Below are 16,417 nucleotides of genomic sequence, written 5' to 3' on the forward strand. Positions count from 1 at the left end.
TAGACTAATATTTTAATAATTTTTAATTGTTAATTTTAATTATATATATATTTTATAATTAAGATCAATAATTAAAAATTACTAAAATACTAGTATATTGGTATATTTAATTTTTTTATTATTTAACTAATAAAATAACTAATTTAATTTATTATTATATTTTACAAAACTCAAATTAACACACAGTTGATCTTTCAAAAACTATTTTAACAAGTTGTTCTAAAAATTAGGTTGATAGTTATATGATAATATGTACTTTTTTGTGATGTAAGAAAGAAACACAGCAAAAAAGAAAACTATAATAAAAAATGTACCCAAACTCCCAAAGCATAACATGTAAAGCTACTTGTTTCACTTGGTTTATAATTTGTTATTCAAATAAATTTTTTTGTTACATTTATTTATCATTCTTATATATGTATTTAAAAATTTAATATAAAATTTTAATTTGTTTTCTTCATACAATTAAAACACGATAAAGAATAACTTTTTAACATAAATAATTTAAGTTTAATACTACCGGTATAAATAATTAAAAAGATAAATATTATAAATTAGTATATTTATTTTGTAGTTTACTCTTTGTTTAAGAAAAAATAGTATTAAGTATGCAATCGAGTAAAGGTACTAAATAATCTATGTATTAGTTATTGTAAAATCATAAGTATAGCCAATTTTAAATGAAGTTGATAATTAAAAATTATTAAATAAAAATTTAATAAAATCAATTAAATTATTTAACATCTTTCAACTATTAATTTTTATATAAAATTAATTGCACATTTCATCATTAATTATACATCTAGTCACTAATGTTCTAAAAAGAATCTCTCTCGCATTTCTTTTTAGGCCAAAACTTTTTAATTTTATATATGTTGATACTTGATGATGATAGCAACTCAAATCATAAAGCATTATGACAACCATGGCAACTATCGCCACCATGACATATTTACGTCGATGCCCTTGAATTGAGCTTTGAAGGAATCAAATCCTAATCCATGCCAATCCATGGAAATGTGTAGTGCAACAATACATTACTTTACTTTCCGTGCAAAGATTAAATTAAACAATTTGATTCCGCTAAAATAAAAAATCAAAGCCACCGCAATCAATTATTTTTTCTGTACAAGAATGAAGCTTTCTGTTTTTCTTGGGCCAGATATGCTTTTATATATATTAAACATAATAAAACAAAATACTCCAGTACTACATTTGTCTTGGGAGGGCATATTGCAATAATTTGGAATGCTTACAACTTTCAACGTAGGTAACTTGTAATTACTACTAGTAATATTTATCATTTAATAATCTAAATTATTACAATATTATATTATTTTAAGAAAGAATCAACACTCATTGAGACAGAGGAGACCCCTTCATCACTTTCTCTCTCTATCTATCACTTTTATCCTTCTCTCTCCTTCTCTACGCGATCTCTTTCATTCGCTCTAAATTCCGAAATTTTCACAACAAATCACTGCAAGATCATTCTCCATTCCTTGCATTTTGGGGTTTTCTGGGTCTTTTTCTTGTTCTCGCTGTGCTCTGAACGGTTCAGGAAATTTTCTCACTCAGATTTGAGCTGAATATTACACTGTGGGGGGCTTCAGTTCAGATTCCTGGACTTGTTTAACTGAAGTAAGTTTTCTTCTTTTAAGCATTTGGTGTTACCCTTTTGTCTAAATTCAGTGAGTGATCAACCAAGTTAGTTTATTTACCCTGCTTACTTTGCTCAATCATGTTTGAGTGGATCTGTGTTTTCAGGTCCGTTTCTCTTGACAATGGGGTAGTTGTTAAACTTGGGGTTCTGAGAAATTTTGGTGGAGCTAGAGGGAATCAATTTGAAAGTTTCAATTTTTATCCCGATAATTTTTTGTGGATACGTGGGAATCTGGTTATTGGAACACTTAACCATCCCAAAAAGTGACCAAAATAAGCAGAATTATTTGATTGAGAGCTAGGTTCCTGTTTTTTTGACGATCTGGATACAAATTTTGGTGGTAAATAATTCCTTTTAGTTTCATCCCCTTTTTTTCCCGTAAGAAAAAGAAAATAAAATTGAACAAAGGAGTTAAGCTATTTGCTTTTGCATTAGGTATGCAAATAAGGAAATTTGAGAATCTTTTATGGTTCGGGGAATTTTGTAATCTACACATCAGACATGTCCTGGAATCATGTATATCATCGTCGTGTTGTTGCTTTAATTTATAGAGTAGAAAGTTTAGAGGTTGATGTTTAAGGCTCATCCTATGAATTACAGAATTAAATAGATTTGAACACGTGTCTATGAGCACTGAGTTGTGACTGATAACATGGAGTTTTAAGTTTAGAGTGCTTAGTTGATCGTTGTCATGTCTGAACAGGTATATGGTGTTTCTGATGGCATGTCAGATTGGTGGACTAATGTGCATTACTAGTTGTGTTAAGAATAAATGAATAGTTAGTTTCTTCTAGTGCTGCTACTTTCTGCAATATATATGGCCATGTGCATCTTTATTTTTTTCCACTGATTAAAACTAGTTTTCCTATGCTGCAGGTTTAATGCAATAATTTCCAATAACTAATTTCTATCTCTCGCCCTAAAGTTACTGCTTTCGGAACTTGTCAGCACTCTATTTGTGTTAAGGCTTATGGCTGGATTATGATATTTAGAACTATGGTCACTGATGTGACATGATAGATTTTTTTGAAGTATTATTTTTGGGATCCTTTTGAGAAACTTACTTGACATCTCAACATAACAAATATGCCTATACGGTGGGCAAATCCGTTCTCAAATTCAAAAGAAACCAAGAAGAAAGCAAGTAAGGAAAGTTTTATTGGCACACTGCATCGGAAATTTAAAACACCATCTGAAGGTAGATTAGGCAGTAGATCTGGAGGTCCCGGTAGACGCTGCAATGACACAATTTCAGAGATGGGGGATCGTTCTCCAGCTGAATCAAGATCTCCTTCGCCTTCCAAAGTGGCAAGATGTCAAAGTTTCGCTGAAAGGCCTCATGCTCAGCCATTACCACTTCCTGGTCTTCACCCTTCAAGTATAGGCCGAGTAGATTCTGAAATTAGCATATCATCAAAATCAAGACTGGAAAAGAGCTCCAAGCCATCATTCCTTCCACTTCCAAGACCTGCATGTATGCGAGGAAGGACAAATCCTTCAGATTTGGATGGAGATATGGTTGCTTCAATCTCCAGTGATGGTTCTGCTGATAGTGATGACCAAACAGAGTCACGCAACCGTAGTCCTTTGGCAACTGACACCGATACTGGAACTAGAACGGCTGCCGAGAGTCCTTCCAGGTAGACTTCTCATGCTGTATTATGCTGCCATATTGCATATATTATATATATAACATCATGTGCATACTTAGGTTGTCTGTGATTGCCTTTAGTAGGTGAAATCTTTTTTGTTTAATTCACTCATATCTTGCTACGTTTCTGAAGCATGATGCTCAAGGATCAACCATCTGTTGTCTCCCAACTAAATTCAAGAGAAGCCAAAAAACCAGTGAACATTCTAAGTAATCATATGTCTTCAACTTCACCAAAACAGAGGCCTTTAAGGAACCATGTTCCGAATCTGCAAGTTCCCCCTCATGGTGCCTTCTATAGTGCTCCAGACAGTTCCTTGTCAAGCCCATCGAGAAGCCCGTTGAGAGCGTTTGGCACAGATCAGGTGTTGAACTCTGCCTTCTCGGCTGGAAAGCCATACCCGGAGTTCAATTTAGCCGGTTCTGGCCACTGCTCTAGTCCAGGTTCCGGTCACAATTCTGGGCACAATTCAATGGGTGGGGACATGTCAGGACAGTTATTTTGGCAACCAAGCAGGGGTAGCCCTGAGTATTCTCCAGTTCCTAGTCCCAGAATGACTAGTCCTGGTCCTAGCTCTAGAATTCAGAGTGGAGCCGTCACACCTATTCATCCTAGAGCTGGGGGAACACCCACTGAATCACAGACAAGCTGGGCTGATGATGGAAAACAACAGAGTCATCGTTTGCCACTTCCTCCTTTGACAATTACCAATTCCTCGCCTTTCTCTCATTCCAATTCTGCAGCAACTTCACCATCCATGCCAAGAAGTCCAGCTAGAGCGGAAAATCCAGTGAGCCCTGGCTCACGTTGGAAAAAAGGAAAGCTGATTGGCAGAGGCACATTTGGACATGTCTACGTCGGCTTCAATAAGTATGTAATTCAGACAAAAAACACTTAATTTCTTTATGATTTTTAGTAAATTATTTCTACATGCTTTAATATGAATTTGCTTGGTTTAATTTGTTTCTTTCAGTGATAGTGGTGAAATGTGTGCAATGAAGGAGGTTACCCTGTTTTCAGATGATGCCAAGTCTTTAGAGAGCGCTAAACAATTAATGCAGGTAAAATATCCCTCTTTAAATATAGTAAAATTTTATTAGGATAAGTAATGCGTTTTCATCACATGGGACATTATAGTTTCTAGTTCCGAGTTGAATTTGAAATAGCTTTAAAAATCTAACAACCAGATTTCTGGCAGGAAATTTCTTTATTAAGTCGGCTTCGGCATCCAAATATTGTGCAGTATTATGGTTCTGAAACGGTAAGATCTCCTTCATTTCTGTTTATAAATTCCATGCCTGTGATCGTGATGATTTGTTTTGGGATGTATTACCTATTATCCATTTCTATTGTGTGCACTATTCTCTAGTTACAAGAAATTTCTGGTGGCTTTCCTAACATTATAATGGTAGAAATTTCTCTGAAATGTTTGTTGTTGTGGTTATATGATAGGATGCAATGTCATCACTTGATCCATGTAGCCAACTTTACCCAATGAGAAAAAAAAAATTGTAGTTTATTAATTTTTTTTTATTTTACTTATGGGAGTTGCTGAATCATCCCTTGAACAGGTAGATGACAAGCTTTACATATACTTGGAGTATGTATCTGGAGGCTCCATATATAAACTTCTTCAAGAATATGGACAGTTTGGTGAACTAGCTATTCGTAATTATACTCAACAAATTTTGTCAGGGCTTGCTTATCTGCATGCTAAGAATACTGTCCACAGGTGAACTATGTTAGCTATTCTTGATTTCTAAAGTATGGACATTCGGTGCTCCGTCATATAATGGATAGTTTGTTAGTAGTATGTTTCTGAAATATTGTTTACTTGTAAAGGGACATCAAGGGTGCAAATATACTTGTAGATCCAAACGGCCGGGTCAAGTTGGCAGATTTTGGCATGGCAAAACATGTAAGAATAATGATAATAACTTTCCACTATCCATTATATATATATATATATAATGCTTAGTTAAACTAGGAATTAAGGTTTAAAAAACCCACTAATTAACTAACTTGAGAATTGATAGTGGCACTTTTCCTTTATCTTTTGCCAGTAATTTTTTCATACAAAAAGTGGACACATCCTGATATAATACCGAAGATTCTGACTTCTTTGTTGAACAACAGTAAAAGTTAAAATGTTGAAAAAGATAGCATAGAAAAAAACAATGTTGAAGAAGATGTAAAACTGATTTTATTTTTATTTCTAAGTTTGTAAAAATAAAACTATAAGAATTCAAATACTGGAGTTGGAATATAAATCCAACATTAAAAATAGCAGGCTGAACAAACAAGAATCAAGATGGAACTTGAAGAGAGATTCTCTCATGTTTCTCCTCTTGTTACTGGTACCCTATTATGATGGTAATTGTGTTATTTAGCATATGGACATCATTCCATATCTCAAAATTCAAAGGACATTCAATTGACCTTCCTACTATCTGTTTAACATGTGAAATTCCAACTTTAAATGTCAAATATGAACTTACCTAACAACACCAGTGGAGACATTGGGTGCTTCTGGTTGTTGTGAATTGGTAAATGTTCTGTTTTTCTTATAGCTTCCACTTGAGGTTGCATCTGGTTTATTGATTTTCTGATTCTTTATAATTTGATTTAATCTAGCAGTCGCATAAAATGTTCTCTTTGCTCGACTCATTCCTCACGTTATCTGCAGATAAAAGGGCAATCATGTCCATTGTCAATCAAGGGAAGCCCTTATTGGATGGCTCCTGAGGTTAATATTTTTATATCTTTGGTGTCTCTTTTTTTTTTTTTAATGAAAAAATTACACTTACTTGGAAGTTGCAACTTGGTTTTGACTTGGTGTGTTTGTTCGTCTGCATATTCAGGTTATAAAGAACACTAGTGGATGCAACCTTGCTGTGGATATATGGAGTCTTGGATGCACAGTTTTGGAAATGGCTACAACCAAGCCCCCTTGGAGTCAATACGAAGGGGTTAGTACTATTATTCTGATGATGATATTCTGACATTACAAACATGACATCCTGAAGAATTATATCCCTCATGGCCTGATGTATTTGCATGTTACCATCTCAGGTTGCTGCCATGTTCAAGATAGGTAATAGCAAGGAACTCCCAAAAATCCCAGATCACCTCTCAAATGAAGGAAAAGATTTTGTAAGGAGATGTCTACAACGTGATCCACATGATCGACCTTCAGCCAGTGAATTGTTGGAGCATGCTTTTGTGAAGTGTGCTGCACCTTTAGAAAGACCTATTCTGGGTCCTGACGCATCAGACCCTCATCCTGCAATTACACAGGGAACAAAAACTCTGGTACATAAGCTATTTTCAACAGATAACATTTAAAACCCATGTTATATCATGCTTTTGTATTGAGTTTTATGGCATGATAGTAGAAGGTAGTAGGCCATCTGCTACTTGATGAAAATATATCATATCACATGGATTCTTTTCTCTTCATGTGGATGTTATGTGATGTGTGTGGAAGATCTTAGAAACCTTTTTTCTGCATGAAAAAGGGCTTTCTTTTTCACTTTTCAGTTTTTCTTTCTGTTATTTATTTATTTATTTTATTTTTTATTTCTTGTGTGGTCTCTCTTTCTCCTGCAATATCGTATTGTTTTCATTGATACTTGACAAAAAATTTCAGGGTATTGGACAAGGAAGGAATCTTTCTATCTTGGATTCAGATAGACTTGCTGTCCATTCTTCTAGGGCCTTGAAAACTAATCCTCATGCAAGGTCTCTGTCTCTGTCTCTGTCTCTCTCTCTCTCTCTCTCTCTCTCTCACACACACACACACACACACACACACACACACACATACAAGACTGCTAACATTTACACCATTTCATTGATATTCAGCGACATCCATATTCCAAGAAACATATCTTGCCCTGTCTCTCCCATTGGAAGTCCACTTTTGAGGTCAAGATCACCACAGCACATGAATGGAAGAATGTCACCTTCTCCAATATCTAGTCCACGGACTGCTTCTGGTGCATCGACGCCTCTCACAGGTGGCAACGGTGCCATTCCATTCAGCAACCAATTAAAACAGTCAGTTTACTTTCAAGAGGGTCTTGTAAGCATGCCCAAGTCCCCAAATGGTGTCTACATCAGTGGCTCTGCACATAATGACTCAAATGTTGACATTTTTCGTGGAATGCAAATGGGGTCTCACATTACCTCAGAACTAGTTCCCAGTGAAAATGATATTCTGGGTAAGCAGTTCACAAGGCCATCTCATCCTGAGCCATATGATTTTCAATCAGTCTTGGCGGATCGTGTTGGCCGGCAGCTGCTGCGGGACCACGTGAAGATTAACCCATCCCTTGATCTAAATCCCAACTCCACTTTGCTGAGCCGAGGAAATGGTTTGTAATATCAGGAATTATCCTCGTCGACCCACTTAACCAAGCAGTGCATGAAATTTCTAAGAATACTTTTGGTGTACAAATAAGAAGCCAAAAGCACGAGAGAATTTTTGTAAATAAAATTGGACTCGGGAGTAGACTGAAAATTGGGGCACAAAAGTTCATTTTGCATGGCTTCAGGCTCAGGTTTCTGGAATTCAACCCTCAGATATGCATTGCCAACACAGTAACAGCATGAAAACTTCTGACATCTGATTTCTCAATATCAACTTACCAAAGTGCTCGATTCATTGGCTGAGAGGAACTTGTAGTTTTTTGTATAACACGAGATTCAGCATCAAGCTTGAGCAGCCAGGAGCTTGGATTTCTCTTCTGCACTTAGACACTAGAAATGATAGCGTTCATGCATGACAAATGTATCTTTTGGAACTTCCAAGAAAAAGAAAAAGAAAGGTTGAATTGATACAAAACTTAACTTGTAGACTATTTTTTGTTGTACAGATGATGGGAAAGTGTATTGTGATTATGCATTTAATTGAAGAAGAGAAAGTCAAGGATTTGTAAAGCACTGAGCACATGTTTTATTGCAGCCTCAATTGTCATCTGGATCTGTTGTATAAATTATTACTTACAGAAATTGAAATCTTAGTATGTGTTTATGGGTTGGGGTGTTGCACTCGAAACTGTATACATTCCAACTCAAAGACACCTCTCTCACCTTGCTTACCTGGCTGTTTCTAGACGTGTCTTGTTACATAAATTACACATTAGTTTCTGTTAACTAGATTACAATATGAGTTACATTTCCTGAGGTTGGGGTGATTGCATTCGACTAGTAATTTTCATACTTATGAGTAATTTTTACATTTAGGAAATGTTTGAGAGTTAGGATTTTCGTGGGAAGGGAAAAGAAGGGTTTGTAGTGTGAAATTCAAAATTTTACGCTACAAACCTGCTCTGAGGGAATACCTGAAACCAACCTGAAACTTATACTTAAGTTAACAAGAATTTTAGGTAAGTTAACAAGAATTTTAGGTAAGTTTAAGTGATTTGGGATTGAAAAATACTTGAGTTTCATGGGGTATATATAATAGACACACTTCTAAATTTCTCAACTTGTAATAGTGGGTAGTTTTTTTAGTATTTGGGAAGTTATCCCACGTTGTAGTAATGGACAAGTCGAGAATGAACATACTTGACATGCAAGTCGGATCAAGTATGGTTTGCGGAACCCGCGTCCTGAACAGGTCAGATTTTTTGGACCATGACCTGTGAACAAAACCTTTGTTTTTTCTCCCTTCCATAAAAAATTCCAACTCACAAACATCCTTTAATGGAATGATTCATCCATCATCTGCCATTTGATTTGATTACAAATTTACAATGGAATTGACATTTCACTTGATGGTAAATGATTGACATAAGGATACGATTGTGTGTGTAAAATTATTGGAAGATAACATTTCTCAACCAAGTTTGAAAAGGCAACCTTTTTAAATATTCTTCTAAAAGTTTCTGACATGAAAAGTGAAAAGTACAGTTGTAATTATCTTACTATAATAGAAATAATATCAACCAAACATATCTTTTGAAAGTTAAACATTCAGGAACGAAGCTAAGCCTGCCATTTCTTTAAACCAAATAGCGTCAAACTGGTATGCACATTACATGGAAAGCACGTTTAAGTTCTATGCTTGGAATTCATGTCTATGAACTGTAGTGGTCGGAGTCTATTCAAAACTATAGGTAACTTTCTTCATAGTATTTAAGCCCATACTTTAGCAAAGTATGTATGTATCATGTATGTCATCTCCATGTAATCTACTTAATCAAATTCATGCTGAAGTCCCACAGTTTTTTAGCCAAACGAGCATCAGTTCCCTGAGAGGTTGGTGTGGACAGATTGCTATCGGCGAAGTATTTGCCACTAACTCCCTTCACTTGTGGGTGTAATGCTACATAGCATGTTGTTGCTGCTCCCTACATCATATCGTAACAAAAAGTTGAACAAGTATGGGTCAAAGAATCCCATATTAAACATGATATTCAACACATTTACATTCATGTGTCTGTCGATCTAACTTACCTGTGGGACATTTTTAAACACAATTTTTCCGAACGCATTAACAAGACCTGCATAAATCAAAGAAAAATGCACCCAAATAACTCAGCTACTGTCATTATCTGCAGGCTGAAAACACAAACAATTTCTATATGATATAGATACTAAAGTGAAGTATAAGAATTGGGGCCTAATGCATTTAATTGCAATGACCTAAAATTTTTATAATACAAGTCAAAGGAAATAAATGAAGAATAAATAAAGATGATTTCCTCTGCATAATGGTGCATAGTGATGCCGTAGTTACCATTCACTACACCCGAATGGCGGAAGAGATTGGTGGTAATGGCTCCAGGATGAAGAGAATTTGCAGTAATGTTAGCTCCATCTTCCTGACAATGAAGCAACAAGGAATATTATAGATTATTGCAGATAGTTAACATGGCAAAGGAATAGCACCATTGGAGTCACATTACAGAGACAGAAAGGTACTAAAATGAGAAGTAAAGAAAAAATGAGAAAGAAAGCAAATAAAACGATTATGTGATTGTGCTTGCTAGGAGTTGCAAGAATAGGCTCCAGAAAAGAGGTAAAGTTTGAGGCATTTTAATAAAAAAATTTGAGTATGATTTTCATTAGAACCAGGCAACAATAATCTCCTCGAAATATATGATAAGTTTTGACGAGAATATATATATATACACACAAAGAAGATAAATGAGTAAGGAGTCATAGCCTCAGAGCTCGTGATAAAACTAATAAAGGCTATATATGATCCTTTTGAAAAATACTACGGTGAACAAACAAAATCAATGTAATAAGAAGTAAACTGAATGGAAACTGAACAGGCACTGGTGAAAAGCTCAACCAGTTCAACACTACTCAAAATATTTTGAGAGAAACTAGAGATAACAGTAGCCAGCTAAAGTGTTGCATTGTTCTTGTTCTTGTTATTATTATTATGACTTTGTTAACTGTTTTCACCAAACAACATAAATTACACCACTGTACAAGAAACAGAAAAGTTTGCACCTTGAGACGTCTTGTGAGTTCATTAGCATGTAACATGTTGGCTAGCTTTGACTGCCCATATGCACGCCAGCTGCTGTAACTATATTCACAAAAAGGCAGAAACAATTAAATAAACATAACTATCAAGTTGATCAAACTGTAGGAATCATGTACTCATGTTTGATTCCACAAACATCTAAAGTGAGCTATCGTCTTCACCATACACAAGGAAGCAAGCATATCACATTCATCAAAATCCTATCAGCAGGTCCTGTTTTCAGCACCATTGGAATGAAAAATATATATGGTGGATACTTCAATGATGATGTCTTCATTGGAAACTATATTTGCTATCTTTATGCCACCAATATTTGGTATTATATAAATTTACTATTTTATAAAAAGGTATTATTGCTGAATTGCATATGGCAATGAAATAAAGTCTCCTGCATAATACTTCTCAATAAATTCCTCTTTCACAAAACATAGAAAGAGACAGATAAAAAATGACTTGGTATAATTTTAATTCAGGTTCTATATTACCTTGATTCGTCATTAATTTTGTCAAAACAAATTCCTTCAGAATATGTAAAACGGTGAGCCTCTGAGGAGAGATTAACAATTCTCCCTTCTTTCTTACTTTCATGTGATGTCTTCTTCATAGTATCCAACAAAAGATTTGTTAAAAGAAAGTGACCTGTGGAATAAAAACTAATGGATTAGTTTCATCTTATGAAAATATTAGCATGCCGAAAGTTATATTTTTGGGGGAAGGTTGAAGTGATGTCACCTACTCACAGAGACATCAATTGAATTTCATTCAGAAGACTTCCTAGGGCTTTCAAACAAAAAACAGAGCAGTTCCATTTTTTCATATACCTAAGTGATTTGTGGCAAATTGCAGCTCAATGTTGTCCTTCGATAGCATGAAGGGGCATGCCATAATTCCTGCATTGTTTCTTAAAATCACAAGGAAAACAATCCAGAAGACATTACTACTGCGTATTCTTGAATGATCAGGAATAAGAGAGATCAAATGGAGAACATACACATATTGAAGAGGGAAGACTAACTACTAAATACATTCGAAGAAGAGAGGATGTCCATTTTTCTTACATGAGGATGTTCAAAGGAAGAGCAGAGGAATTAAACTCTGATGCAAATTTCTTGACAGACTCCAATGAACTGAGATCCAACTCCATGGCATCAACTTTAGCAGAGGGAATCTCTTTAAGAATTGACTCTTTTACATCTTTAGCAGCAGCCAAGTTTCTGACCCCCATAACCACGTGGACACCGCGCAGAGCAAGAACACGTGTAGTCTCAACCCCAATTCCACTGGTTGCTCCTGTTATCATATAATAACAATGGCACGATCCAAGAATACTATACTTATCACATCAAGTTTGTGAAATTCATGTTAAAAGCTTGCAAATAAAACCTCAAGACCATGCATGTCTGACACAAAGGAGGTTATTAAAGTCGATTTAGGAATTTGCAAGCTAACTCGATGAAATGATAATGTTAGGGAGAGGGTACCTGTGACGATGGCAGTGAGGCCAGAGGCGTTGATGCCTTGGGTGACCTCTTCGGCGGTGGAATAAGAGGAGAATCCAGAAGGGCCTTTGCTGCTGAATAGCCACATTTTCGATCGATCTCAGGAATCAGGAATCTCAACCTGGAAAAGCAAGATAACAAATCAATTTATTTTCTATGCAACTCTCATAAATGATCAACCAATCCACTATCCTTCTCTAACCAACCTTTATTTTCTTTTCTTTATTCAATAGGGACGTTGTACTCATTTAATATCAATAGGGAGTCAGAGTCTTCCCTCCACAATTTTTTCCTTTTCCTTTCTTAGAATTTTTTCCTTTCTTATCACTTGAATTGTTTAATGTACTTCATACTAAAAAGATACAATATACGACTTTCGTTCTTTTTTATAACTTACACGTAGTGTGCAATAGATAAATAAATTGGTCTTCTCACAAATTATTACTATTAAAAAATTCACATCGTGAACAAAATAATCCAAAAATAAATATGGTAAATAAGTTTTAGAAATAAGCATCTTTTGTATTTGAGTTTATACCTTTGATTCGAACTCGGTAAAAACAATTGGATAATTATTTAAAGAACAAGTATAAAACTATAAATTAGCCAAACTTAATATGATAAATATCTCTTAATATGAAGTCAAACTTGAAAATATAGATGTCTCGTATGCACCATGTCAAGCCGTCAAGGGCAGCTTGTTTTCTTTTTCTGTTGACTGACTATTTCTGTGGAATCCACATAGAGTCCATGTTGTGAATTAATAAAAAAAATATAAACATAATAAAGTAATTTTCTAATTAGGAGTAGGACCATCTTGAAATGCAGGGGTAACTCCATCTGTCACTCCAATAAAACTAATATATCAACCAAACATTGGAAATACAGAAATTAATTTGTCCAAACAAAATAGCACTAAATTGGTATGCACATCAAGTTCGAAGCTTGAAACTCATGTTTGTGAAATGTACGATTCAGATACAAGTATAATACTACAATGTAACTTTGTTCATAATATTGATGCCTTTGATTCGCTTAGGATGTAGGTATGATGTCCTTGTGAGCATGGCAATCTACTTGATCAAATTCATACTAAAATCCCAGAGTTTCTTAGCCAAATCAGCATCAGTTCCATGGGAGGTTGTTTTGGACAGATTGCTATCAGAGAAGTATTTGCCACTAACTCCCTTCACTTGTGGGTGCAATGCTACATAGCATGTTGTTGCTGCTCCCTACATAGCATGCAAAATCTCATATTCAACATGATGAATGTTTCAACTTTCAACTATCTTGTATGCTAAATTACTCATGTGTCATACCTGCTGTACATTTTTAAGCACAAGTCTCCCAATTGCATTAACTATACCTGCATGAACCAAAAAATTGGATGGAAAATGAACCAAAAGCATACTTTATGAGTTCATAAAATAGTAGAATGTGGTAGTAGTTACCATTGGCCACACCCATATGACGGAAAAGGTTGGTGGCAATGGTTCCCGGATGAAGAGAATTCGCAGTAATATCAGCCCCGTCTTCCTAATCATGATTCAGGAAGCAAGAATTAACATTAAAGAGTGACGGCATAAGAGAGTAAAAAAGCAACTAACCTTAAGAAGTGTTGTGAGTTGATTAGCATGTAAGATGTTTGCTAGCTTGGACTGCCCATAAGCACGCCAGCTGTGGTAACTATAAAATACAAGGAAGCAAAATTAATTACTCATAGAACAAGCTAAGTATGAATTTGAATATGGATATATACCTTGATTCGTCGTTGATTTTGTCAAAACGAATTCCTTCAGAATAAGTAAAACGGTGAGCCTCGGAGGACACATTAACAATTCTTCCTTCTCTCTTACTCTGGCGTGATGTTTTCTTCATTGTATCCAACAAAAGATTTGTCAAAAGAAAATGACCTGCGCATGCATGTGGAATCAAAGCAATCTATGAAACTGATGAAGAAACAATACAATAGAATATAGTAATGTATAATAGTAGCAGCATACCGATGTGATTTGTGGCAAACTGTAGTTCAATGTTGTCTTTGGAGAGCGTGAAGGGGCATGCCATAATTCCAGCATTGTTTCTTAAGATTTCAACAAAGCAATGATCAGTGAATGAATTGGATTCATTGGGGAGAGAGAGAGAAGATTGTTTTCTTACATTAATATGTTGAGAGGACGACCAGAGGATTTATATTGTGATGCAAATTTCTTGACAGATTCCATTGAACTGAGATCTAACTCCATGGCATCAAGTTTGGCAGAGGGATTGTCCTTGAGTATTGATTGTTGAACTTGTTTAGCAGCCGTCAAGTTTCTGACCCCCATAACGACATGAGCACCGCGCAAAGCAAGAACACGCGCAGTCTCAGAGCCAATTCCACTGCTGGCTCCTGTGACGATGGCAGTGAGGCCAGTAGCATCGATGCCTGCGGTGACCTCTTCGGCGGTAGAAGAAGATGAGAATCCAGAAGGCCCTTTTCTGTTGAACGGCCACATCTTCTAGAAGCGTGATGAATACTTTCCCTTTCCCTTTCCCAAACGGGTATATGTGTTATAATGGCCTCTATCTCTGTGGTCTCCACGCTGCCAAGTGCCAACTACTGCCAATTCTCATCTTCCAAAATATCTACAATAGATTAGCTTCTTTAGTAACCAATTAGGATTAGTCTAGTGATTAGCTTATTAATCCTCGAAAAATTTGAAGCATTTACCCAAAAAAAAGCTTTACAGTTGGAACCATATTTGAATTCTAATTGGCTGCTTCTTACATATTTTACTTTTTTATTAAAAGCATAGGATACGACATTTCACTATACTTTAGTTGTTATGACTTATGAATCATGGCACTAAATTTTACAGTGTTACCGTACCAGTCAAACCAACTAGATTGCACTCTTTCAATCTATTACCTTGCTGTGTGTTGGATTTTCTTTTACACTAGCCTTTTGGAAGATGCTTTTATTCCACGATGTGCTTTTATACAAGTCATTGGGAACACATGTAATGAAGAATAACAGTAACATAACATGACATAGAGAAAGGGAGTACATATAATATGTATATTACCTTTACTTTGTTAAGCATGCTAACATACAGAAAGTATGGTTCAAGACCTTATACATCAAAGTAAAATAAAATTACATACATAGTCTAAAGATCAAAACATGATTAGTACTACTAAGAATCCTTAATTAGTTGTCCTTGGGAGCAGAGTAATAGAGCTTGAAAACTCTTGGAAGATAAACAGGCAAGAGGAAGCCAAACAAGTTGAAGCACCAGAAGGCCATGTTAGCCACTGCAAGAGCCCTCCCAACATACACCCTCCTATCAGACCCACTGTGCTCCTCATTGATCTTGTAGATCTCACTCCTAAGCCAATCCACAATGCTGAAGATCCTCCTTGAGTTGTAGAACACGGGTACAAATGCCCTTATTGGTGTTGAGAATCTCCCCGAGAATGCAACGCCTTCCATGAAAACTTGACTTGCCAACAGGAATACATGGGGTGCTGCTGCCTTGATACCTTCCTTGTCGCCCTCAAAGATACCTTCCAAGATATATGCTATGGGAGCATATAATCCAATGATGGCACCAACCAGAACGTAAAGCTTCAGGACCTTGTTTTGAGGGCTGAAAACTTGTGCTTCCTTTGATGGATGAAGACGTGGAAAAGCAACCTTTGAGATGAAGTACATGTAGAATATGGAGAACACAACGAAGCCAAAGTCTTCGGGGCTAACCATGCCACTTGCTGATAGGACTATCCCCACTGCCAAACAATTTAGCTGCCGGAAAGAGAGGAATCCAACCCTGCGCGTCGTGGTGATGCTTTTCGAGGCATTCTTGCTGTTCTTGAGCGAGTGGTCTTGTTGTTCTTTGTGGACAACTTCTTCTTCCTTTGGTAGGCTAATATCGCTGGTTGGACCGACCCCACCCGACATTTTCAGAACTCAATCTGGTGTTTCTTCAATGTCTTTTTTGTTAACTACTAGAGAGAGATGATTGATTGGATTGGAGCATTGCGAGAAGGAGAAGAATTTGAGATTGGTACGCGCAATAAGCGGAAAGGAATGAATGAATGGAGATAAGGTTGT

At 35.9% G+C, this 16,417-nt stretch overlaps 4 protein-coding genes across 5 annotated transcripts; 1 reads left to right on the forward strand and 3 right to left on the reverse strand.

Annotated features, from left to right (window-relative positions):
- The first annotated feature begins 1,346 nt into the window (after nucleotides 1–1,346).
- Nucleotides 1,347–8,472, forward strand: LOC107466997 (mitogen-activated protein kinase kinase kinase YODA). Its single transcript, XM_016085999.3, has 12 exons — nucleotides 1,347–1,641; nucleotides 2,540–3,303; nucleotides 3,448–4,185; nucleotides 4,289–4,376; nucleotides 4,514–4,576; nucleotides 4,887–5,047; nucleotides 5,158–5,233; nucleotides 6,002–6,061; nucleotides 6,177–6,284; nucleotides 6,388–6,627; nucleotides 6,965–7,056; nucleotides 7,180–8,472. Exons 2-12 carry the CDS (start codon nucleotides 2,750–2,752, stop codon nucleotides 7,697–7,699), a joined length of 2,700 nt encoding a protein of 899 aa, XP_015941485.1. The 5' UTR covers nucleotides 1,347–1,641; nucleotides 2,540–2,749; the 3' UTR covers nucleotides 7,700–8,472.
- Nucleotides 8,473–9,286: 814 nt separating this feature from the next.
- Nucleotides 9,287–12,683, reverse strand: LOC107467004 (short-chain dehydrogenase TIC 32, chloroplastic). 2 transcript variants are annotated; one of them, XM_016086006.3, is made up of 9 exons: nucleotides 12,528–12,683; nucleotides 12,304–12,442; nucleotides 11,881–12,112; nucleotides 11,644–11,723; nucleotides 11,308–11,461; nucleotides 10,786–10,864; nucleotides 10,061–10,145; nucleotides 9,778–9,824; nucleotides 9,287–9,671 (listed from the first exon to the last, which is right to left on the reverse strand). In XM_016086006.3, exons 2-9 carry the CDS (start codon nucleotides 12,407–12,409, stop codon nucleotides 9,513–9,515), a joined length of 942 nt encoding a protein of 313 aa, XP_015941492.1. In that variant the 5' UTR covers nucleotides 12,410–12,442; nucleotides 12,528–12,683; the 3' UTR covers nucleotides 9,287–9,512. The 2 variants fall into 2 exon arrangements, with proteins under 2 accessions (XP_015941492.1, XP_020986800.1); XM_021131141.2 differs by lacking the exon at nucleotides 12,528–12,683 and having other exon boundaries at nucleotides 12,304–12,505.
- A 453-nt stretch (nucleotides 12,684–13,136) lies between these two features.
- On the reverse strand, nucleotides 13,137–14,931 carry LOC107467003 (short-chain dehydrogenase TIC 32, chloroplastic). The gene is made up of 7 exons (XM_016086005.3): nucleotides 14,482–14,931; nucleotides 14,325–14,404; nucleotides 14,081–14,234; nucleotides 13,929–14,007; nucleotides 13,773–13,857; nucleotides 13,641–13,687; nucleotides 13,137–13,553 (listed from the first exon to the last, which is right to left on the reverse strand). Exons 1-7 carry the CDS (start codon nucleotides 14,817–14,819, stop codon nucleotides 13,395–13,397), a joined length of 942 nt encoding a protein of 313 aa, XP_015941491.1. The 5' UTR covers nucleotides 14,820–14,931; the 3' UTR covers nucleotides 13,137–13,394.
- A 396-nt stretch (nucleotides 14,932–15,327) lies between these two features.
- On the reverse strand, nucleotides 15,328–16,415 carry LOC107467031 (uncharacterized). Its single transcript, XM_016086039.3, has one exon. It carries the CDS (start codon nucleotides 16,262–16,264, stop codon nucleotides 15,515–15,517), a length of 750 nt encoding a protein of 249 aa, XP_015941525.1. The 5' UTR covers nucleotides 16,265–16,415; the 3' UTR covers nucleotides 15,328–15,514.
- Between the last annotated feature and the right edge of the window lie 2 nt (nucleotides 16,416–16,417).

This window comes from Arachis duranensis, chromosome 9, assembly GCF_000817695.3.
Source record: "Arachis duranensis cultivar V14167 chromosome 9, aradu.V14167.gnm2.J7QH, whole genome shotgun sequence".
NCBI lineage: Eukaryota > Viridiplantae > Streptophyta > Magnoliopsida > Fabales > Fabaceae > Arachis > Arachis duranensis.